Raw genomic sequence first — 21,082 nt, forward strand, 5'->3', positions numbered from 1 at the left:
AAGTCAAATAATATTAAATTTGAAGTTGTAGTAACCAATTAGAATTGCTTCAGCACCTCGCCATGGAACAGCGTCGCTGTTTCCCTCGTGCCATCTCCCGTCTCTCTCTCGTTTGTCTTCGCTCCTCTTTACTTCCCTCCTCCCCCATCGATCCCGCTTCCTCTCCCCCTGCAGCTCTATTACGCCCCAAAGCTCCTCGGATCTCTCGTTCTCGGCGGCCGCAGCGGATGCCGCTGCGCTCGAGACGAGCCACGGCCGACCCCCCGACGGAGGCGGAAAACTAGGGCTGTGCCACGCTGGGAAAGTCATCAGGAAGTGTGACACCGAGCGGTGAGGTTTCCTTGACTTGATTTCTTTCACTTGCTTCGGTTTCAAGGGCGATTCATGTAGCTTTTAATGATTCGGAGGGAGAAAAAGGAAACACTAATAGGCCAATGGACGAAATGTAGAGACAGTGTGGTTTGAATGACTTATATAATGAATCAAAATGGCTGCTATAGGTTCCAGTTTCACTCTATGAATTACGAGTTTTACTGTTCACGTAGTTCGTAAATTTCACTCTGCGCAATTAATCAAGACAACTTCTACTAATGCTCAATAAATTGAAGGCTGCTGATTTGTCCGGTGAGAAATGGAACAAAAAGATTTTTCTGCTTCTATACACATACTTGCATTGAATTTACACTTCACGCAAGTTGAACATCGATTCCAACAATTATGATGCAATCATGCAAGGCCACCTTAGGGAGAAAATATAGGTTTTATGCATTCAGGTCAGTAAGTGATTAAATATATCTATCATTTTTTATTTTTAATGCATACAATTTCAAAAGCCATTTAAAGAAACTATCATGCGTGGTATTAGTCGGAATGTGAGGCTTTGTGCTCTCTTCTTCTGAGATGGCTTTGTTGAGCTGACAGTATAGAAGAGGAGGAAAAGACTCTTGTTCTATGCCACTGATATGAACTTAATTAGTTAATTTATGGAATTCATAATCATAGAAAAGAATCTTGGTCTGATCTGAGCTTAATTAGTTATGTATGGAATTCATAATGCTTTCATATTGCCTTATTGTATATAATTGCTGATGGAAGCTTAAATGCATGCATTCCTGTCATGTTAGGTTTCTCTACAAAGATGAGAAAAAGCTGGGATGGGCTCTTTGATTCTGGCAGCCTATCTGATGATAGCTATCGTGACAATGTACGCATTGAGCCCATTTTCCAAGCATTTCTTTGCCCACTTACGAAGAAGGTTATGAAGGATCCTGTTACAATTGAGAATGGACAGACCTTTGAGCGAGAAGCAATTGAGAATTGGTTCAGGGATTGCACAGATAATGGAAGGAGGCCAGCTTGTCCATTGACACAGAAAGAATTGAAGAGCACTGACGTAAACCCCAGCATAGCTTTGAGGAATGCAATTGAAGAATGGATTAAAAGGAATGAAGTTGCTCAGCTTGAAAAATCACGTAGGACACTTACTTCAGAGAGTCCAGATATTGAGCTTTTACAGACGCTCAGTTACATCACACAGATTTGCGAGAATGGCAGGTCAAACATGCATGTTGGGTACATTGCTGAGTTGATACCGATGATCATTGACATGCTGAAGAGTGGTAGCAGGAAAATGCGAGTTCAGGCATTTGAAACCCTCTGTGCCATAGCCAAAGAGAGTGATGCTAATAAGGTTATTTAGGATTTGCATACACTGATTAATTTGCACATATTCTTTCTTTCTCTTTCTCTTTTGGTAACATATGGTTTGTTTTTGTTACAGGAAGCCATAGCTGCAGGGGAGACCATTAGGACAATTGTGAAAATTTTGTCACATGAACATTCTGAAGAAACGAAGGAAGCAGTGTCTTTGTTGTATGAACTTTCAAAATCTAGATCTTTGTGTGAAAAGATAGGAGGAGTTAGTGGAACAATTCTTTTATTGGTTGGAATGGCAAGTACTAAATTGGAAAACACTATAACACTAGAGAAAACACTTAAAACATTGGAAAATCTTGACAAGTGTGAAGAAAATGTGAAGCAAATGGCTGAAAATGGAAGACTGCAGCCACTGCTTACCCGTCTCCTGGAAGGTGCTATTCACTTATGTTGCTTCATCTCTGTGCTCTCTCTATCAGGCTTCTTTTTCTTGTCAAACAAATGGATCAGGCTTCTTTTCTTGTTTATTCAGATAATTTCAATATTCTGTAATAGCATAACATAGCATGTTTAGGTGATATGTGCTCATATATTCTCTTTATCTGAATTTCTTTTGCTTTTTTTGATTATGTTCATTGTCCTCTGGATAGAGTGTCCTCTATCTCTTAAAAAAATATCTTCTCATTTTACCTGTGGTGCCAGTGGTCATTTTTCACTTGTAAACAAGTTACTTTCTGGTTGTTCTCTGTGGTGGTGATTTTGGATCGATTAGGTCTCTTATTAAATGTTACATCATTGGTTTTTTTTCAGACAAATTTATTTAAATTCTAGATGTAACTTTTCAGGTTCACCGGAGATACAACTTACAATGGCTTCCTACCTCGGAGATCTTGTTTTGAGCAATGATGTGAAAGTCCATGTAGCCAAAACAGCTGGTTCAACATTAGTTGATCTAATGAAGAGTGAAAGCAAGCCAGCAAGAGAAGCTGCCCTCATGGCTTTCAATCAGATTTCCACTAATGAAACTAGTGCAGAGATACTTATTCAAGCTGGCATCCTTCCTCCACTTGTCAAGGACCTCTTTGCTGTAGGCATCAACCAGCTTCCTACGAGGCTGAAAGAGGTGTCTGCAACAGTTTTGTCAAATCTTGTATCTTCAGGCGTTGGCTTTGATTCCATCCTGCTTGATCAAGATCATCGTACATTGGTTTCCGAAGACATTGTTCACAATCTTCTCCATTTGATCAGTAACACTGGTCCTGCTATCGAGTGCAAGCTTCTTCAGGTTCTTGTTGGGCTTACAAGTTCATCTACCAGCATCAAGAATATAGTTGCTGCCTTTAAAAGCTCAGGTGCTACCATTAGCCTCATTCAATTTCTTGAAGCTCCCCAGAGAGAGGTTCGAATGGCTTCTGTAAAACTTCTGGGTAACATATCTCCTCACATGGGTACAGAGCTGGCCAATGCTCTTCGAAGTACTGCTGGCCAGCTAGGATGCTTGATCAGTATCATTGCTGAGAACAATGGTATCACCGAGGAACAAGCAGATGCAGTTGGTCTGTTGTCCAACCTTCTTGAGGACTACTACTTAACGAAGCAGCTTCTTGATGAAGGGGCCTTCAAAGTAATGGTCTCCAATGTTGTCAGTATCAGGCAAGGTGCTACTCGTGGGGGTCGTTTCGTGAATCCTTTTCTCGAAGGGCTAGTCAGAGCTCTGTCAAGATTCACTTATATCCTAGATGACAATCCTGATGCCATTGCTCTAGCTCGTGAACATAACCTTGCTGCCCTTTTTGCTGATCTACTTCAGATCAATGGTCTTGACAATGTGCTGGTTGCCTCTGCCCATGCACTAAGAAATCTCTCCAAACAGTCACAACATCTCACCAGGATGCCAGTTGTTGTAGAACCAAGATCTTGTTTCCCTATCTTTTCCTGTTGTCTAAGCAAGCAACCAGTTGTTAGCGGGCTGTGCCGAGTTCATCATGGTTCCTGTTCAGTGAAGGATAGCTTCTGTTTGTTGGAAGGGAGGGCAGTAGAACAACTGGTTGCTTGTCTTGATCATACAAATGTGAAGGTGGTGGAAGCTGCCCTGGCAGCTTTGTGCACTCTGTTGGATGATGAGGTGGACATTGAGCAAGGAGTGACAGTCTTGGATGAGGCCGAAGGGATCAAACCAATCCTAGAGATATTGCGGGAGAACCACACTGAGATACTCAGGCAACAAGCTGTGTGGGCCGTTGAGAGGATCTTGAGGAAACAGGTGATAGCTTATGAAATCTCCGGGGATCGAAATGTTAGGACTGCCTTGGTTGAAGCATTTCGTCATGGAGACAGTAGGACAAGGCAGATTGCTGAGCAAGCACTGAAGCATGTAGATAAAGAGGGACGAGAAGTGTAGTAGATGGCAAGGTTTGTATTTTCTTCCCTCGTTCGCATTTAGGCAACATTAGAGGTTTCTGAGTGCAGAGCCAAGAAAAAGATTAAGATTGTAGTGTTAATCTTGTTCCTTTATCACCATCAAAATGCAAAAAAACTGCCACTTCACATCCTCAAGTGTTTCTTGGTTCAGAGCAACTCCACTGATGTGATGAACTGCCAATTGCTGGACGAGGGTTATAAACTCACTGTGTATGGAATTTGTATGTATTCTTCTCGTTCATTTTGTCCATTGTTCAGTTTGATTCAAATTTGTTTGGTGTTTGTAAATGTTAGCACATTTTCGATGAAAGAATGCATATTTCGAATTACAATTGTGATTCTTGTGGTATCTAAGATCTATAAGATTCATATGGTTGAGAAAACACTCTGATGATTAGCTTGTTCATCTCAGGCGGTGTATTCTTGGCAAAAATCAAAATAGCACTTTTTTTATTATTCAAAAAGCATGCATATTTTATATTTTGACGGAAAAAATATGAAAAAATAGTATGAAATATGATTATTTAGGTGAATCGAATTATTACTTTGGCGGAGCTGTTGTATTGTGATTTATAGTTCTAATATCCAGATGGAATATGATGCTCTATAATGATGGATCGATTTTGGAGGTTGACTATCAGTGGCTTCAAAATGAGAACTTTCTGAATTTATTTTGACGGAAAATTTTTATAAGATCGGATTGATCACCTCAAGATTAGTTGGTTCAAAGTACTCGAAACCTGGATTACAAAAAAAAAATGATAATTTTAAAACAAAACAAAACAAAACATCCTTTTTAATTTTTTTCATAATATTCAAAATAAATGATGATTTTTTAATTTTACCCTTTCTAAAATTAAGTGTGTTTGTCGATAGGGCTATAAATGAGCTAAGCTAAGTTAAGTTTTGTGATATTCAAATTTATTTAATAAGCTAATCAAGTTGAATTTAAAATGAACCAAATCATTAAATGATTGTTTAAACTTGGTTTAACTTCTTTTTTAAGAGCTTGAGCTTGGTTTGTTTTAGATGTTATCAATTCTCAATTCAAATTTTTTTATTATTTAAAATTTTTATATTTTAAACTTATTTGGTTGATTATTGAGTTTGATAATACCAACTTATTTATTTTTAAGTTTATAAATATTATTCATAAATACGTTGTTTATGAATATTATTCATAAATATTAATAAACTGAACATATATATGTTCAAACTTATTTATTTAATTTAATGAGTTATTTTAATTTATTTATTTAATTAATTTTATATGTATAATATAAATAAATTTTTATCAAATTCAATATCAATTTTTTCCCAACGGTTCATTTCCAGTCCTGTCAAAGGAATTTCCAATATTACGTGGGCCTTGAACAAAATTTGTCAGACATCAGCAATTTGGTCCGGAGATTTGTAATTTATGATGGGCTAGCGGCCCATTTTGAACAAAATTTTATTCGCTGTTCTATAAACTGTTGCCAATTACAGAGGAGAAGGAAACCCTACGCATTGCAATTCGCGAGGTGAACTGGAAGATCACGAACGCGGCCTCGCTTCGAATCTACTTTAGGGGTTTTCTTCTCTCTGCCATCGCGTCTCTGTTTCTTTTAGATACGTTTTCTCGCAATTTTTGGTTTCGCGGTGGTGATTCTTTACGCTGTTCGATGTTCTCTTGTAGCAGATATTCTGTTTTTTGATTATGAGGACGCGAAAAGCCGGTGCCGACGCCGAGAAATCGGGGGACGCCAAAAAGACGCCTCCACCGAAGAGAGGTGCTGCCGCCAAAGCAGGAGCGACGCCCAAATCGACCCCGAAAGCTGGAGGAGGCAGGAAGGTGGGGAGAAGGCAGTCAGCGGGCAAAGCTGCTACCTCTACCCCGGTTTCTGTGACCCCTGACCCTAAGCTGGAACCTGAAGGTAGCTTCTTTATTGAGTTTTTGTTTTTGTTTTTTTTTTTTGCTGAAGCTTAATTCTTGTCGTTCCGGTGGTACAGTGGTGGAGTCGGATACTTCTCCTTCCCCAGATGAGAAGGAACCAGCAGAAGTCACTCTAGAGGAGTCCACGGATGTAAGGGGGGAAACCTCGTCGGATCGGAAGGCTGCTGTAGCATCTCCTTTGAAAAATGAGGTGGCTGTGGAAGAGTTGGCCGATGAAAAAATTTCAGCGGCTTCTGTAGCAGCTCCTGTGAAGTATGAGGTGGCTGTGGAAGAAATGGCTGATGGAAAGGGGAAAAGTTCACCGGGCCAGAAAGCTTCTGTAGCAGCTTCTTTGAATGCTGAGGAGGGTGTGGAAGTGTTGGCAGTGGAACCTGAAGCTGAGAAGAGGAAGGAGGAAGAAGAAAAAGAGAAAGAAGACAAAATTGAGGTGGCGCAATTAGATGCAACGGACACTGGGGATAATTCCATGCAGAATAAAGAAGATTCTACTGTTATTGGTCAGCAGATGGAGGAGGAACTGGTTCAGGAAGTGGAATTAAATCTGGATGAGAAAAATGAGCCTGTTGGAGATGAATTGGCGCACACGGAAGGAGACGCCAGAGATGTGACAGGGCAGGGCACTATTACTGCATTGAAAGAGGAAGAAGAACCTCAAATTGAGGAGGATGAGCGGATGGAAATATCAGACATGGTTAAAAGGAGAAAGATGAAAAAAGAGCAGGAGATATTTGTTGGGGGCTTGGACCGTGATGCGATAGAAGAGGATTTGAAAGTGGCTTTTGAGAAGGTTGGGGAAGTTGTAGAAGTTCGTCTCCATAAGGATTTTGCTACTAATAAGAACAAGGGGTTTGCTTTCATAAAGTTTGCCAACAAGGATCAGGCTAGCCGAGCATTGTCTGAATTGAAAAATCCTATTGTATGTTGTCTGATCTTGATCTCTTAGTGTGCCAATTGTTTAGTTGTTGGTTTCTTACTAGGGAATTATTCTGATGATTATCCTAACTCCAAATTCTGCATTTGTCACCCAACCTTTAAGTTGTCCTTGGCTTCTCCTTGTTCAGTTGAGATTTTTATCATGGTCATCATTCTTTTTTCAGAATTTGGAATATGGTTTCCTATATAAGGTGAATTTAAGCTGCAATTTCATCATTCTAGTTATTATCACAATTATTTTCAGGTACGTGGTAAGCGATGTGGTACTGCACCCAGTGAAGACAATGACACTCTATTCCTAGGGAACATCTGCAATACATGGACAAAAGAAGCTGTATATCTCTTATCTGTTATTATTTACAAAGCATCATTAATGTACCTTGGTGGAGGTTGTAAATTCTCTATTTTCCCTCTTAATTATATTTTTAATTTTGTGTCAGATCAAGCAAAAGCTAAAGGATTATGGAGTGGAAGGAGTCGAGCATATTACTCTTGTTTCAGACACTCAAAATGAGGGACTAAGTCGTGGATTTGCTTTCTTGGAGTTCTCTTGCCATGAGGATGCAATGCTAGCTTATAAACGGCTACAAAAGCCAGATGTTATATTTGGCCATCCTGATAGGACAGCCAAAGTGGCTTTTGCTGAGCCATTACGCGAGCCAGATCCAGAAGTCATGTCTCAAGTACTTATGAAGACATATCCTCTTAAAATTTTTCTGCTCCAATTTTCTAACATCCTTGTTCCTTTCTGGATGGTAATTTCTTTTATAATGGCTGATACAGGTTAAATCGGTCTTTGTCGATGGTCTGCCTCCATTTTGGGATGAAGATAAAGTCAAAGAGAAATTTAAAGGTTTTGGAGAGATTGAAAAAGTTGTGCTGGCAAGGAATATGTCAACTGTCAAAAGGAAAGATTTTGGATTTGTTAATTTTACTTCTCATGAAGCGGCTGTTGCTTGTGTTGAAGGTATAAATGACACTGGATTGGCTGATGGGAAATTCAAGGTATTATATCAGTTATTCTCTCAATTAGTGTTTCTTTTGTTCTGTTTAGTTTTAGTTAATTTTTATTATCTTCATGTTTTATAGTGTTATGTTCATTGTATCGTTATGTTTTGGCCTACAGTTTTTCTTAAACATGCATGATTTGTATGTCATTGACTTTGTTAAAGTATAATGAATCACAATTGAAATTCACTTGATCAGCAACTTTGACAAAGCTTGTCATTTAGGTTCAAGTTCGCTGTGTGTGCTTAGTAGTTATGTTCATTCAAGTGCTATCGTGGCTAAATGTTTTCTTAACATGTGAAATAGGATTTTGGTTATAATTCCCCGGAGAAGCATATAACACCTACAATGACATTAGGTTTTCTCATTTTTTGGGTTTAAATGGTTAAAATTTCTTCTTCCACCTTTGATAAAAGAGATACTGATTTTATTTCTATACTCTGTAAGGTAGTAGATCATCAGCTTGACTGTCATCCTGATAGCATCCTAATATTGGTGTCTTGTTAAGATGAATGATATGCCAATTCAAGAATGCTAATAATTTTTAAAGTCGCCAAGCTGCCCATCTGCATTCTTTCTGTTGAATTCCCTTGTAGCTGAACATGTTTATGGCTTTACTTCATATCTGTGTAATAATGGTTCCATGACACATGTCAACTCTTCTGATGCAAATGATGGCAAAAGTGCCTCTCAACTATTCTGGGCAGGCATCACTAACAAGGATGTCTCTTTTTGGGTGCCGGACAGACGGCGTCCTTGCAAAAGGCAAAAAATGGCTTGGTGCAATGTTCAGATGAACATGTATTTTTCTTAAAAAATATAACAGACTTCACAACCACATAAACTTTAAAAACTAAAAACTTAAAGAGACCTTACTGGCTGTAGCACTGGGCATCAAGGATCTTGTTTTGTCTTGCTCTTGAGTCTTTGAGTTTTGGCTTGCTATGCCGGCAAACAATGTGGATTGATGAGGAGTCAATGTATCTATAAATATGAATTGAACTATTGATTTTGGTTGAAATTATGAATTATTGGACCCGATGATAAATTTGCAATACACTATTTGTTTCAAGACCTTGTTGTATGGTGATTTTAAATAAACTAATATTCTCACATGTCTTATGGTATTTTAGTTTGATTTAGTGTGATGTTTCAACATCAGGAACTTGAACTTTCATTTATGTCTTACATCTAGGCAGTCCTTGGCCCCTTCAATTGCCTTGCACCTTAAAACGGTGTCGTGTTTGCTATTTTCACCATCTGTTCTATTATTCTATTTTGTTGAACGACAGATTTTTATGAAGAATAAATGACATATCAAGCCCATAAAGCATGCTTCATATTCTTCCTTGTATTATTGCACTTTGTAAATTATCTATTTGGTTGCTACAGATGAAAGTGAGGGCTAGGCTTGCAAATCCACTGCCCAAGACTCAAGCTGTGAAAGGTGGGATGAGTGGTGGCTACCGTATTGGCTACACTGGTTTTGGAGCTTACTCTAGGTTTGGTAAGTCATGGCTACTGATAGAGAATGAAGCTTGTCATACTCTGGTACATTTTCTGTTAAGTGTTCTTCTACAGGTAGAGGGTTTGGTAGGGGTAGGTTCCCTTCTTTCAGAGCAGGCTTTCAAGGTGGAAGAGGTGCTAACTTTCATGGACATGGTAGGGGAGGATGGTTTTCCTTTGAAGCTGATAGTGGTTTGGAAGGATCTTCTTCTGAATTCCACTTCAGGAGGCCCTTTGGAAGTCGAGGTAGTCTGCACATCTCTTTCATTATTGTTTGCAGATGGGTATCCTGTTACTGATGTGATTCCAATTTCTTGTCTTGCCAAAAGTTAATCTATCTGGAGTTGTTCTAGATCGAGCTATTTGTTATGGAACATCAACTAACTTTGGCATACATGAATTGGCAAGATTTTCTGAAACAGCAACTGGCTTTGGTTTTCATGGCAAAGGATTGGATTTTTGAAAATTCTTGTATCTGTAGCATTTTTATATCCTAATGAATGTGTCTACTTTGTTATCTTGTTGAATTAGTTTAATGAAGAACTTGTGGAATTCAGGATTGTTTATTAACATAGATGAAAGTTGACTTGATGAAGACAATGAAATGTTTTCCTTCTTTAGTTTTCTGCCTTTACAATGCTTTGTATCCATTTTACGTCTACAGGTGGTAGGGGTTTTCCTACATCAGGAAGACATGGTATCTTTAGAGGCCAGGGCCAAGCCTTTTCATCTAGAAGACCATCTCTATCAGTGGGTGAATTTGGAAGACCTTTTAGTGGTAGCCATGTTGGTGAAGACCCTTATTTATATGGAGATGCTGGACATAGTATGAAACGACCATTTTCTATGATGGTAAGTTTCTTGTTATTTAGTTTACAACGTCATTCTTTTCCGATTTGATTTATGATTCTGAACTTGGATGTTGAACTTCAGGAACATGATTCTGAGTATATGGAATATCAAAATAGGGTTCGCCCTCGTTATGACTATCCTGATTCAATACACGAGGGGGCTCGTTACAGAGGTTCTTTCTCTTGCATTAGGTTATCACAATTTGAAATTTTGTTATATTTCTCTGATTGAAGCAGTCTTGTGTTTGCTTTCTAGATTTTGAAATGGGTGGTTTCTATGGACGCGATTATTATGGTCCAAATGTAAGTATATTATTGTAACCTCATAAGTTTTGTTTAGTCCAGCATGTTCATCATGCCACCTGCTTCACTCTTTATATGCAGTACAATGATGGCACATATCCATCATATGGTGGTGGACACTTAGGGCGTGGCTACTATTACTGACTTGCAATGTTGTGTACGTCCTGCATTTTTCTTTAGGTTCTTTCATCAATATATCTTTCTAGCCTAAAAATTTCAGATAATCATCTTTTTTTTTCTTGCAGTAATTTGCGGATGATGAATTGAATGCAGCAAGGATCTGTGTAGAAGATGACAATCTTAGATTATTGGCTTCTTATTAGCTATAGTCTATATAAACTATATATTTTGGTCATTGGCTAGAAATTTAGCAGTGTTTCTTTGTTTGTTCCTTTTTGTGAAACTGTTTGGTAGATTTGCTATTTATACATTAATCTATGGAGAGTCTTGTGGTTGAATTTGATCATGGAAGCTTTATGTTTGCAACTGAATCAACTTATAGAACAAGTGATGTTGAAGTCAATGGAGATTGGTTAATCTGAATTGTTGATTGGTGGATAGTTATGGTGGAATTTTGGAAGAGAATTTTTGGTCTAAGCATCATATATTTGGATTTTCTTGACTTCAACAGGATGATAAATTTGATATTTGCTTCCTTTGTGGATGAGCAGGTTTTGACTTAACAATGATTGGATGAGATTCTCAGTTAGAAGTTCAAGATCCATCACCTCTGTTTTTTGTGGAATATGGAATCATTGTCCTTTCACATAGCTAAACATTTATGATATAGGTGATCAATGCCTTGAATTTATTATGCTATACAAAGGTGTAGGATTATGTGCTTTATATATGAGTTGTTTAGTTTCCAGTGTTTCTAGGACTTGTTTGGGCTGTCAAGGGTATTAATTTGTCTTCTGTAGAGTATTTTGATGGATTCTGGATGAGTTGGAAGATATATTCAGAAAAAAATATTTCCTGTCTGGGAATTTCTGATAGACCACTTATTATGTTTGGTGTGGCAATAGCAAGTGTTTATATAATCGGGATCTTGTCAGTAGCCATTAATTTGCAGTTATTATGGTGAATTTTGGCAACATTTTAATCTTGCAAACAGTTTCAAGTTTGTTTTCTGTGGTAGACTTAATTGTTGAATTTTACAGGTCTTCCTGTTGTTATGGTAATCTCTGTTAATAGTTGTCTATGATTTTCTTTTCCAGCCAAAATATATCGAGGCAATACATTTTGTACAGAGCTGGTTGTGCTGATTTAATTACTATATTGCATTGTGCATTTGTTTCCTTTTGGCAGTGAAAAAAGTGTTTTAGATTTATTTTTATTTGTGCAAGTTCTGAAGTTCCATAGTTTATGTTTCAATCAAAATTTATATTCGTTGGTGTATCATTGAGAAAAATGTTAGTTACAAGCACATTGGATTTCTATATAATGGTCATCAATTTCCTAGTAGGTTTCTCTGTCTTGTTTTTTAAAGGTTCGTTGAAATTATAATGTTGCAATTTCTTCTTTTTATGCTAAGGTTTCTTTATGTTGTCAATTTGAAGGAGGTCCATAATATCTGGTCCACAGTGATAATTGGGGTTGTGCTGGCTGATGCTGAGGGAGCTCAGGCTTTGCAAGTGGCTACATGGAAGTGATTGAATGATTTAAAGTAGGATGGAGAAATAGAGGAAAAGAAAAGGATAACAATTAGGAGCTTTTTCTTTAAAATGTTAAAACTTGATGTACCAGTCAATATTCTATGGAAGTTTTAGGTTGTAGGGAAAGTAATAGTGATAGATTGAAAGTTACAAAGATTTAGGTTGCTTCTGGTGCCATATTTTATTCATCAATACAAGGGCCATTGTTAACCCTTATTTTGACTAGTAACCTTAATATAAAATCAGAAAGTGACTAGTAAAATTCCACAATCTCTTCTGAAATAGTTTAAGATTGGTAATGGCGCTAGCCAATAGTGGAAGCTGGGATCTTTGCTATAGCTATTTATGCAATGGTTTGAAGTTACTATAGGAACTGTGAATGCTTGTGGTGGAGCTGTTGAGATCCCAATAAATTGACTAAAAAGGCACTGATTCTCAAAATCTCATTGGTGGATTTTGTAATTATAAAATTTCACATATAAATCAGAGTAGATGGAAGTTTTATCAGCCTGTTGCATCCAATTTCTTTTCATCTTGGATTTTTTCTTGGAAGATCTGAGATGATTTTTTCATAATGTTATAAATGTCTTTTCTGATATTATTCTTCAATCTCCTTAATGATATTAGGGCAGAGTTTTTAGATGTTCAAGTAATCAACATTATAGTTTTCATCTTCTTTTCACTTTAAGATTCATAATTTACTATTGGGCAGTTGATTTCTCATGAGCAAAAGTATCGTGGCATGTTCTTTGCTATTAACATTTCTAGCAATCTAGCTGCAATACTTCATATCTGAAGGACGTTTGCTACCTGTATCAATTCTCACTACCTTGTTAACATTCCAATTTAATGTTTTACTTGTGATTTGTTAGTGTCTTCATTTTGTTACCTACTCAGGTTAAATTAATTCTTCAGAGAATATCCAGAAGAACCAGGTTTTCTTGCTACTTCTGCCAGTAGCATGCTTCCTTGCTGATGTGTGTTTGAGAATTTTAACGTCTTTAATTTGAGTATATTGAAATCTATCTTTTCCTGATTTCTCTCGCTATTTGAAAGTCATCATGTTGCAGCAAGTTGAGTTGACGAACCAAGGTCAGCTATTTTATTAGAGATCTAAATTCTTTTATACTTTACAAGTAATTCCACAAAATTAACATAAATTTTTTAGTTCTGTATTTTGTTTCGTTTAGGCTTAGTTTCTGGAGGAGCTCCTTAGTGGAATTATTTTCAACTCTTTACAGTAACTTCTTCCATAATAAAGTTAGATAAAGCTTCTGGATTAGTTCTTGTAAGACATACAAAAATGACATTCTATATTTAGTTTATTGTTGTTCTTTTCCCCCTGAATATGAGCTTTGTGCCATATGCATGAATATTTATCCATGTCATAATTATTTTTTTTAGAGCAAGGACTTTGCATGAACAAGTTTGACAAATTCAATTAAAAATCTCGTAATTCTGAAGCTTAATTGGATTATGATTTAAAACTGCCAAATTTTACAATATTTTAATCTGATTTTAAATAACTACAAAGACCTTTCTATTCCATGAATACATGTTGCAATAACCTATTTTTATTGAGGTTGTACTTATCTTTTGAGTTGTTGATAAAGCTTTTTTAGAATTAAGAACAAGTATATGAAATGTACCTTCAACAATATGGGAAAAAAAGAGTAGTTGGATGGATAAAGAATTCTTGCAAGTGTTTAGCTAGTTTGCACTTCTTTCAACAAGGAAAAATTGAGTAGATAATAATAGTGGGATGATGGTTAGGTAATAAGAGTAGAGAGGAGCTTCATAATATCTGTGATTGTCAATAGAAGTTTTAGTAATGGGAATAGTTCCATTATTTTTTGCTGTCCTATTAGCTGACATTAAGAATGTTGTTATTGTGATAAATGTCTCCTTACTGGAAAAAAAGAATGATACTATTCTTGGGCAATTAGGTTTCCAGTAGATACTAAAATGCGCAATCACCTAAATTGGGTACTTAATATTGAGATGCTTAGTTTCTTCCCAAATGCCCAAATCAGGGCCCTCTTCCAACAATTTTTTTGCCCATACATTTTTTATATATTAGCTGATATTTACCTTTATTATTCTGACATTTTATTTATCAAACTTGGTGTTTGACTTGGAAGCTAAAATTATTGGTAATTTGGTAAATACATGGCTTCCAATTTGGATATTTAGTAACTCTTAAAGTGACATTTGGTTTTTCTTTCTTTTTTGGGGATATTAATCATTGCAAGAAACAAAATTTGTTTTTAAAAAATAATTGTTTCTGAATTAAACTCCCATGTTCTATGTAATTTTCACGAATGTTTATCCATTAAATATAAGAATTTGACATATTCTTAATTTGTAATGGTGCTAACCCTTATAAAAAGGGCTATTTCTTTGTTTGCATCTTGGCTACATATAAGAACAAATTTTATCCTTCGTGCTTTCTTAGAAAGTTTTTAATAATACAAATACTTTTTTTCACTGCTGAATGAATTATTTATGGCTTCCAATTTGGATATTTAGCAACTCTTAAAGTGACATTTGGTTTTTCTTTCTTTTTTGGGGATATTAATCATTGCAAGAAACAAAATTTGTTTTTAACAATCCGTTTCTGAATTAAACTCCCATGTTCTATGTAATTTTCACGAATGTTTATCCATTAAATATAAGAATTTGACATATTCTTAATTTGTAATGGTGCTAACCCTTATAAAAAGGGCTATTTCTTTGTTTGCATCTTGGCTGCATATAAGAACAAATTGAACAAATTTTATCCTTCGTGCTTTCTTAGAAAGTTTTTAATAATACAAATACTTTTTTTTTCACTGCTGAATGAATTATCTTTAAGTATTTTCTCCGTTGTGCACGTAGGAGGTGCAATCCTTTTCTTATCTCCGGGCAGGAATTTTAATCATGAACACACATGGGTTCAGGAATTGCCATGGGCTAAATATTACATGTTCAGGTGATTTCTACGTTGTCACTGTCTATTTAAATCTTGCTAGTTCTCTAAATATAATTAAATATCTCACTTGATAATGTTTAATAATGGAAGATATTCTGAAACCTATGATTATTTTGAATTGAATTTTTTTTAACTCCAAGGGGATCAAGTTATTTATTTTTCATGGGATCCAAAGTGTAACTGGTAAAATATAGAAGTATTGAGTTATTTGTGTGCTGTTACGGCTGTAGTTTAAATTTTATAGAACAGTGGTGAGAGTGTGAAACTGCATTTGTTGTATGGATCACAATAATCTGTAGTTTGGAACATGCACCATTTTCTAATACTAAGATTTGTAAATAAAATTTCAAATATTCCTAAAAGTTGAGTGTGCTTCTATATCTGAGCATATATACTGTGTTGTAAATGAGGATAAAATAGAGAAAATGGTGGAAAGTTGTAGATTTTTCATTAAGGAATCTCTGTTGGCTTTTATTTGTTGAAGTAATTTGCTTGCCTTTATTGAGCTAAATGTTAGTCTTTGGGGATGAGAAAATGGTCGAAAGGTGATATCGACACTATTTGTCTCGGAAATCCACTAGATTCATCTTTTAATCTTGATTTGGAGAAATGCTTGTGACAAGACTACTGTGGTATCTGTAAATATCAGCCAACTCTTAAAACATTTCTCTCCATTTTACCACAAACAAGTTTTAAACAAGCATGTTACTGCAAGTAATATCCATCACAATTTGTGTAGATCTGTCATTTCATATGGTATTGGACATCTGGTTAATTTCTAAATTAGTCATTACTGGCCTCCCAACTGTTATTGTTAAGATCGAACAGAACCTAGCTGTGCAATACTCTTCCCTTTGGCATTTTACTTTGAAAGGATTGAGAAGTCACAGGCTTCTCATTTTGTTTCAATGATGTCTATCCCATTAGAAGCATCCAACATAATGCTTCAGACAAGGGTGGTGGTGGCCTCAGGTTTACTTGGAAGCATTGCTCCAATGTAATAGTTTGTTCTTGAATTACCTGCAGAATGATTCAGGCTTGGGATTTAACTCTATTTATTATGTTTTTCCCACCCCCACTGAAACATGGTTAGTGGAGCCAAATATATTCATATGTAATTCAGGCTATCCAGTCTTTTCATTTGTATTCTGACATTGTTATTTGCAGAATAAAGAAAGTATGTTGACATTGGAATAATGATAACACACTGAACCCTTTGACTATGGTGGGTTAAAAACTTAAAATGTTAAAGCCATAGTCGGTTGTACTTTTGAATTCCCCTATTTGACAATTCAGTTTCCTTTTGTAGGAGCTGAGGCTGAATTGTGAATGAACAAGAGAAATGACAGGTTTAATCTTCAGCCCCCTAAACTTTTACTCACTCTAAAATTGTGTTCCCTCAATGCAACTCAGTTTAATTTCTAAATAACTTCATGTAATTGCTAATTGAAGGGGGTGATTGTAATTTTTTGTCACATAGGTGTAGGGCTGTAAATGAAATGTGTCAAGTTGAGTCTAAAATAAATTAAGTGGTTGAAATGATTGTTCGAAGTTTGATTGATTTTTTTATGAGTTTGATTCGATTATATATTATTGATTTTTTTAAATTAAGTTTATTTGATTTTTTAAAATTTTATATTTTAAATGTATTTAATTTATTATTAAATTTATAATATAATTTTTTTATTTATTTTAAGTTTTTTTATTTAATATGTTGATAAAAATTTTATTGATGAATATGATTCATAAATAATATTTATGGATATTATTTATGAATATTAATAAATTGAATGTGTGTTTAAATTTATTTTATAGTTTAATGAGTTGTTTAATTTTATTTATTTAATTAAATATATAAATAAATTTTTATTAAGTTGAATAATAAATTTGCTAATGAACATGATTCATTTACCGTTCGTGTGTATATATATATATATATAATTGATTTATTTTGGATAACACAATCATGTACTATTAAATAAGTAGTAGGCAAGGTTATCAACAGATAGCGTCATATTTTGGATAGTGACTAAGACAATTCTCATTTCGGCCTGTCACTCCTTTCGATAGCGTCCTTTTATATTCTTTCATTCCTTTACGCATAAACATCTATTATGTAAATCATTTGGATGACGAATCATTCTTGCTTTGCTATCGTTCAAATATACCGAGTTTTAGCTGTTCGGAATCAATCAGTTTAATGATATTTTTAACATTTCAACAAAATATAGAATCCGATCCTACATGATTAATTTCATAATTATTTGTGAAAAAGTAAATTAGAAAATTATAATTGATAAGATTTGATTTTTATTTATTTCAACAAATCTATTCCATAGTAATTAACTTAACTTTGTTCTAATGATATTTTTAACATGTTATGGAAAAGTGTGAGTTTATGTGGGTCATCACATAACATCAAATTCTAATTTTCATTGAAAAATTATTTTAAAAATATTAAATTTATATACTTACATTGTTTTATATTTTTTTATTTATAACTTTTTTTTAAAAAAAATAAAGTTATTAAATCTATCACAAGTAAATTCTTTCGGCAAACCAATCTATTATACATCAAAGGAAAAGAACATACTTTATTGTCATACTATAACTCAAACTGCATCAGACTAAATTCGATTTCTTATATCAACTCTTTAAAATTAGAGCCATCTATATCTAAGGAATTAAACAAACATTAAAATTTGTAAACATTAAAAATGCGATGGAACTATCTATATCATTTGGTTCTAAAAATACTCTCAAAACTCCAAGCATAATAAAAAAAGGACAGGATCAGAAGTTGCTAAATACATGTTGTCATATCACACTAAAACCAAAGAATTAGGGTTGACCACTACAAACCATCCACTTCCTGGCTTTTTATTACAATCGTTGTGAAACCAATAAATGAAAGAATCACATTGTTGAAATCCAAGTAGCAAAGGAAGACTTAACAGCAAGTCAAAGCTTCACTTTCTTGACACCTGAAATAGCAAGAGAATTGAAAAAAAAATAGTGATATTTAGGTCGACTTTGTGTCAATATTTCTCATTCCACATTCTTTTACTCTTCGAGTAAACTCTGATTTAGACTCACAAAGGGCAGAAAAGAAATCTATCGATTTGTTTAAATATCTAAGCTTGTTGTATTCATAATTTATTTCAGTGTAGAAAGAAAACTGGGTTTATGAAGTGTCATGGGATTTGGAAGGCCAAGTGACCTGGGCGATTCAAACAGTTGTGACATGCTTCAGTAGCATGCTGATTACATCTCCGTGAACCTTTGAGGATGCATCCTTCAGCCTTTGGATCTTGATCTCTGTTTCCTCGTCGAGCTTTTTCACATTCCAACCAGAACTACCAGATGCCTGCAAAAAACATTGAGGTATTCTTTTCTTTAAGAGAAAGAGTAGGATGAAATTATAGATCGTCTTTAAGATGACATGAATAAACATTGAGGTATTCTTTGTTCCAAGATAACCAATAAATTCTATGTTTAGATAAGTTGAATTGGTTAGATTTAAATACCATGTAGATGGAGACGAAAGACTCCATTTACGATAATTAAAGTAATTTAAAAGATCTAAGTATTATGCCGTGCATCTAGTTTGATAAGAGATAAGAATCATGTAGTGACCTAAATAGTTAGGATTTCATAATTTGTTCTTAAGTATTGAGATTGCATGGACGATGGAAAATTTGTTAACTTAATGCATCACCTCAGAAACTTTTCTTTTGTAATCCTCTTCTAAAGAGGCCCGATAAGCAGCCGCTTCCCACTCTGCTTCATCCTTAGCTTGCTTCAACCTCGCAGTCTTCGCTGTAATAGACACACTATATGTTATGAGTATATACCATTGCTAACTTAATTTTAAAACAATTCGCATACAAATCATTCCAATATTTTGGATTTTCAACAAAAAAGGAACTTTTGTGAAGATCATCATCATCTATCATCGTCAAGTTGTGTTTGCCTACATGAATCCTATTCTTCCACTGACCACTATACAAGACTAGTGATTTTAAATCATTTTTATTATATTGATTAAAGTTTTCTTTGATCTCCTAATCTTAACCCTTAAACTTTCCGTTCCACTTTAAGAGATTCAACTCTTCAAGCTGTAAAATCTATTAGTTCTCTTTAAAATATCCATCCATGCTCTATCATTCTGTTCACTCTAATCTTATCATCTACACCTAATTGTTCTCAATTATTATTATTATTATTATTTATTCTTTCTAGTAATTCTACACAATAATCTTAAATTCTCATCCTTACTACACTAATTTTATGTGCATTTTGCTTCTTAACAGCAGCCCAGCTCTCTAAGACATAAAGCATACTCGGTCATTAACTTTGGTGAAGATACAAACTTACAATCCTGCAATACAATAATGTATTAGTCATGTCGTAGTGGGATCGCATCATTCGCCACAACAACTTTTTAATGTTTGCCATATAAGAAACTTGAATGGATATATAAAGAAAGAAGAGTAGTATTAATGGATTCTGTAAAAGAAGCGACAGGGGAAGAACTTACTGTTTCTGGCATTGGATATAATCTCTTGAGCCTCTTGCTCAGCAGCCAGCAGCATATGTATTCCACGTTGTCCTCTAACAGAATCCATTCCTCTAGTCTATACAATTTTTTAAAAAAAAATTAAAAAGTTAACAAAAATATAACTTGTGAGAGAAGAACTCGATCCGTTTATAACGAACATAAATTATCACAAAATCAAATTGCATTGTGGTTATTCCTAAATTATCCGGAAAAGCTGATGAGAATCATATCATCCAGCGCCGACCCAAGCCGATCTGAACAAGATCACATCGCCAATGACCAAATCTTGCACATTTCGAACAATGAAGCCGAGATAATACGATCAACCCAGAAAATCGCGAGGAGAATTGATGGGGCAAAATAACGAAAGAAAAAAAAAACACCGATCGAGCGAGATTAATGGATCGCGAAGCAATGACCAGAAGAGAGAACGGAAATAGGGAAAGGACGGTGATGATTACCTCTTTGCAGAAGACGAGATCACCGGCGATGAGAACGACGACGACGCTAGCGATCGGTGCTCCGAACGATTTGGGAAATGGAAAGCGAAAAAAATAAAGAGACAGAAATGTGAGTCGTAATAATATATATAAAGAGTACTATTTGGAGAGATGGGACATGAGAGTCTTTTTTAGTGAACTTTAAGGGTATTACTGGAAACATGGCTTGAACACAAGGATAGTAGTGCAATGGAGTGGGCCAGGCCCAACAAAAACCCATTAAGATGCTGATGGGTTTTCCGTATTGGCCCATTAAACGAGCTCGGTTAGCATAAGAAACTATAGTTTGTAAACTAATGATTTTTTTAAATAATTCAGGTAAATAATTTTGGATGGGGACGGCTTGTCTTAGAGATTTTCAATCTATTAAAAAAATATCCTATAATATATCATATCTTGCCGCTTAATAACCACCATTTAATTATAATCTTTATCGTATATATATAATTTTATTATTAAATAAATTATATTTTAAAAAATAAATTTATTATTGAATATATAATTTTTATAAATCAATATTAAATAAAAAAATAAAATAAGACTAATAAATAATTTAAAAAGTTAAATAAAATTAATAAATTTAATGAATTAAAATTAAAATAATTCGAAAATTCAAATAAATATGTTGAAAAATTAATTTCAAGAATTCAAGATAAATAGATTAAAAAATTAACTTTAATAAAAAATAAAATAATTATAAAAATTTCAAAATAAATCTTTGCTACGCACATACCCATGGACATAAATTATGTTATTGTGTCTAAATTATACAAGATATATA

At 34.8% G+C, this 21,082-nt stretch overlaps 3 protein-coding genes across 5 annotated transcripts; 2 read left to right on the forward strand and 1 right to left on the reverse strand.

The window, feature by feature from the left end:
* Positions 1 to 158: 158 nt before the first annotated feature.
* On the forward strand, positions 159 to 4,377 carry LOC141829504 (U-box domain-containing protein 44-like). Its single transcript, XM_074716993.1, has 4 exons — positions 159 to 330; positions 1,125 to 1,690; positions 1,781 to 2,090; positions 2,502 to 4,377. Exons 2-4 carry the CDS (start codon positions 1,139 to 1,141, stop codon positions 4,055 to 4,057), a joined length of 2,418 nt encoding a protein of 805 aa, XP_074573094.1. The 5' UTR covers positions 159 to 330; positions 1,125 to 1,138; the 3' UTR covers positions 4,058 to 4,377.
* Positions 4,378 to 5,571: 1,194 nt separating this feature from the next.
* LOC141829039 (uncharacterized) lies at positions 5,572 to 16,807 on the forward strand. Of its 3 annotated transcripts, none has more exons than XM_074716456.1 (17): positions 5,572 to 5,649; positions 5,759 to 5,993; positions 6,070 to 6,929; positions 7,191 to 7,280; positions 7,387 to 7,629; positions 7,730 to 7,951; positions 9,347 to 9,461; positions 9,536 to 9,706; positions 10,125 to 10,312; positions 10,394 to 10,484; positions 10,568 to 10,614; positions 10,696 to 10,771; positions 10,860 to 13,361; positions 13,438 to 13,557; positions 15,147 to 15,240; positions 16,408 to 16,465; positions 16,550 to 16,807. In XM_074716456.1, exons 2-12 carry the CDS (start codon positions 5,777 to 5,779, stop codon positions 10,756 to 10,758), a joined length of 2,307 nt encoding a protein of 768 aa, XP_074572557.1. In that variant the 5' UTR covers positions 5,572 to 5,649; positions 5,759 to 5,776; the 3' UTR covers positions 10,759 to 10,771; positions 10,860 to 13,361; positions 13,438 to 13,557; positions 15,147 to 15,240; positions 16,408 to 16,465; positions 16,550 to 16,807. The 3 variants fall into 3 exon arrangements, with proteins under 3 accessions (XP_074572557.1, XP_074572558.1, XP_074572559.1); XM_074716457.1 differs by having other exon boundaries at positions 13,460 to 13,557; XM_074716458.1 differs by lacking the exon at positions 13,438 to 13,557.
* Positions 16,808 to 18,087: 1,280 nt separating this feature from the next.
* Positions 18,088 to 20,339, reverse strand: LOC141829040 (V-type proton ATPase subunit G-like). Its single transcript, XM_074716459.1, has 5 exons — positions 20,263 to 20,339; positions 19,781 to 19,877; positions 18,959 to 19,059; positions 18,461 to 18,607; positions 18,088 to 18,224 (listed from the first exon to the last, which is right to left on the reverse strand). The coding sequence occupies exons 2-4, from the start codon at positions 19,866 to 19,868 to the stop codon at positions 18,470 to 18,472; spliced, it is 327 nt and encodes a 108-aa protein (XP_074572560.1). The 5' UTR covers positions 19,869 to 19,877; positions 20,263 to 20,339; the 3' UTR covers positions 18,088 to 18,224; positions 18,461 to 18,469.
* Positions 20,340 to 21,082: the final 743 nt, after the last annotated feature.

Source organism: Curcuma longa, chromosome 5 (genome assembly GCF_044706935.1).
Source record: "Curcuma longa cultivar G26 ecotype Majalengka, Jawa Barat chromosome 5, ITB_CL_G26_1.1, whole genome shotgun sequence".
NCBI classification, from domain to species: domain Eukaryota; kingdom Viridiplantae; phylum Streptophyta; class Magnoliopsida; order Zingiberales; family Zingiberaceae; genus Curcuma; species Curcuma longa.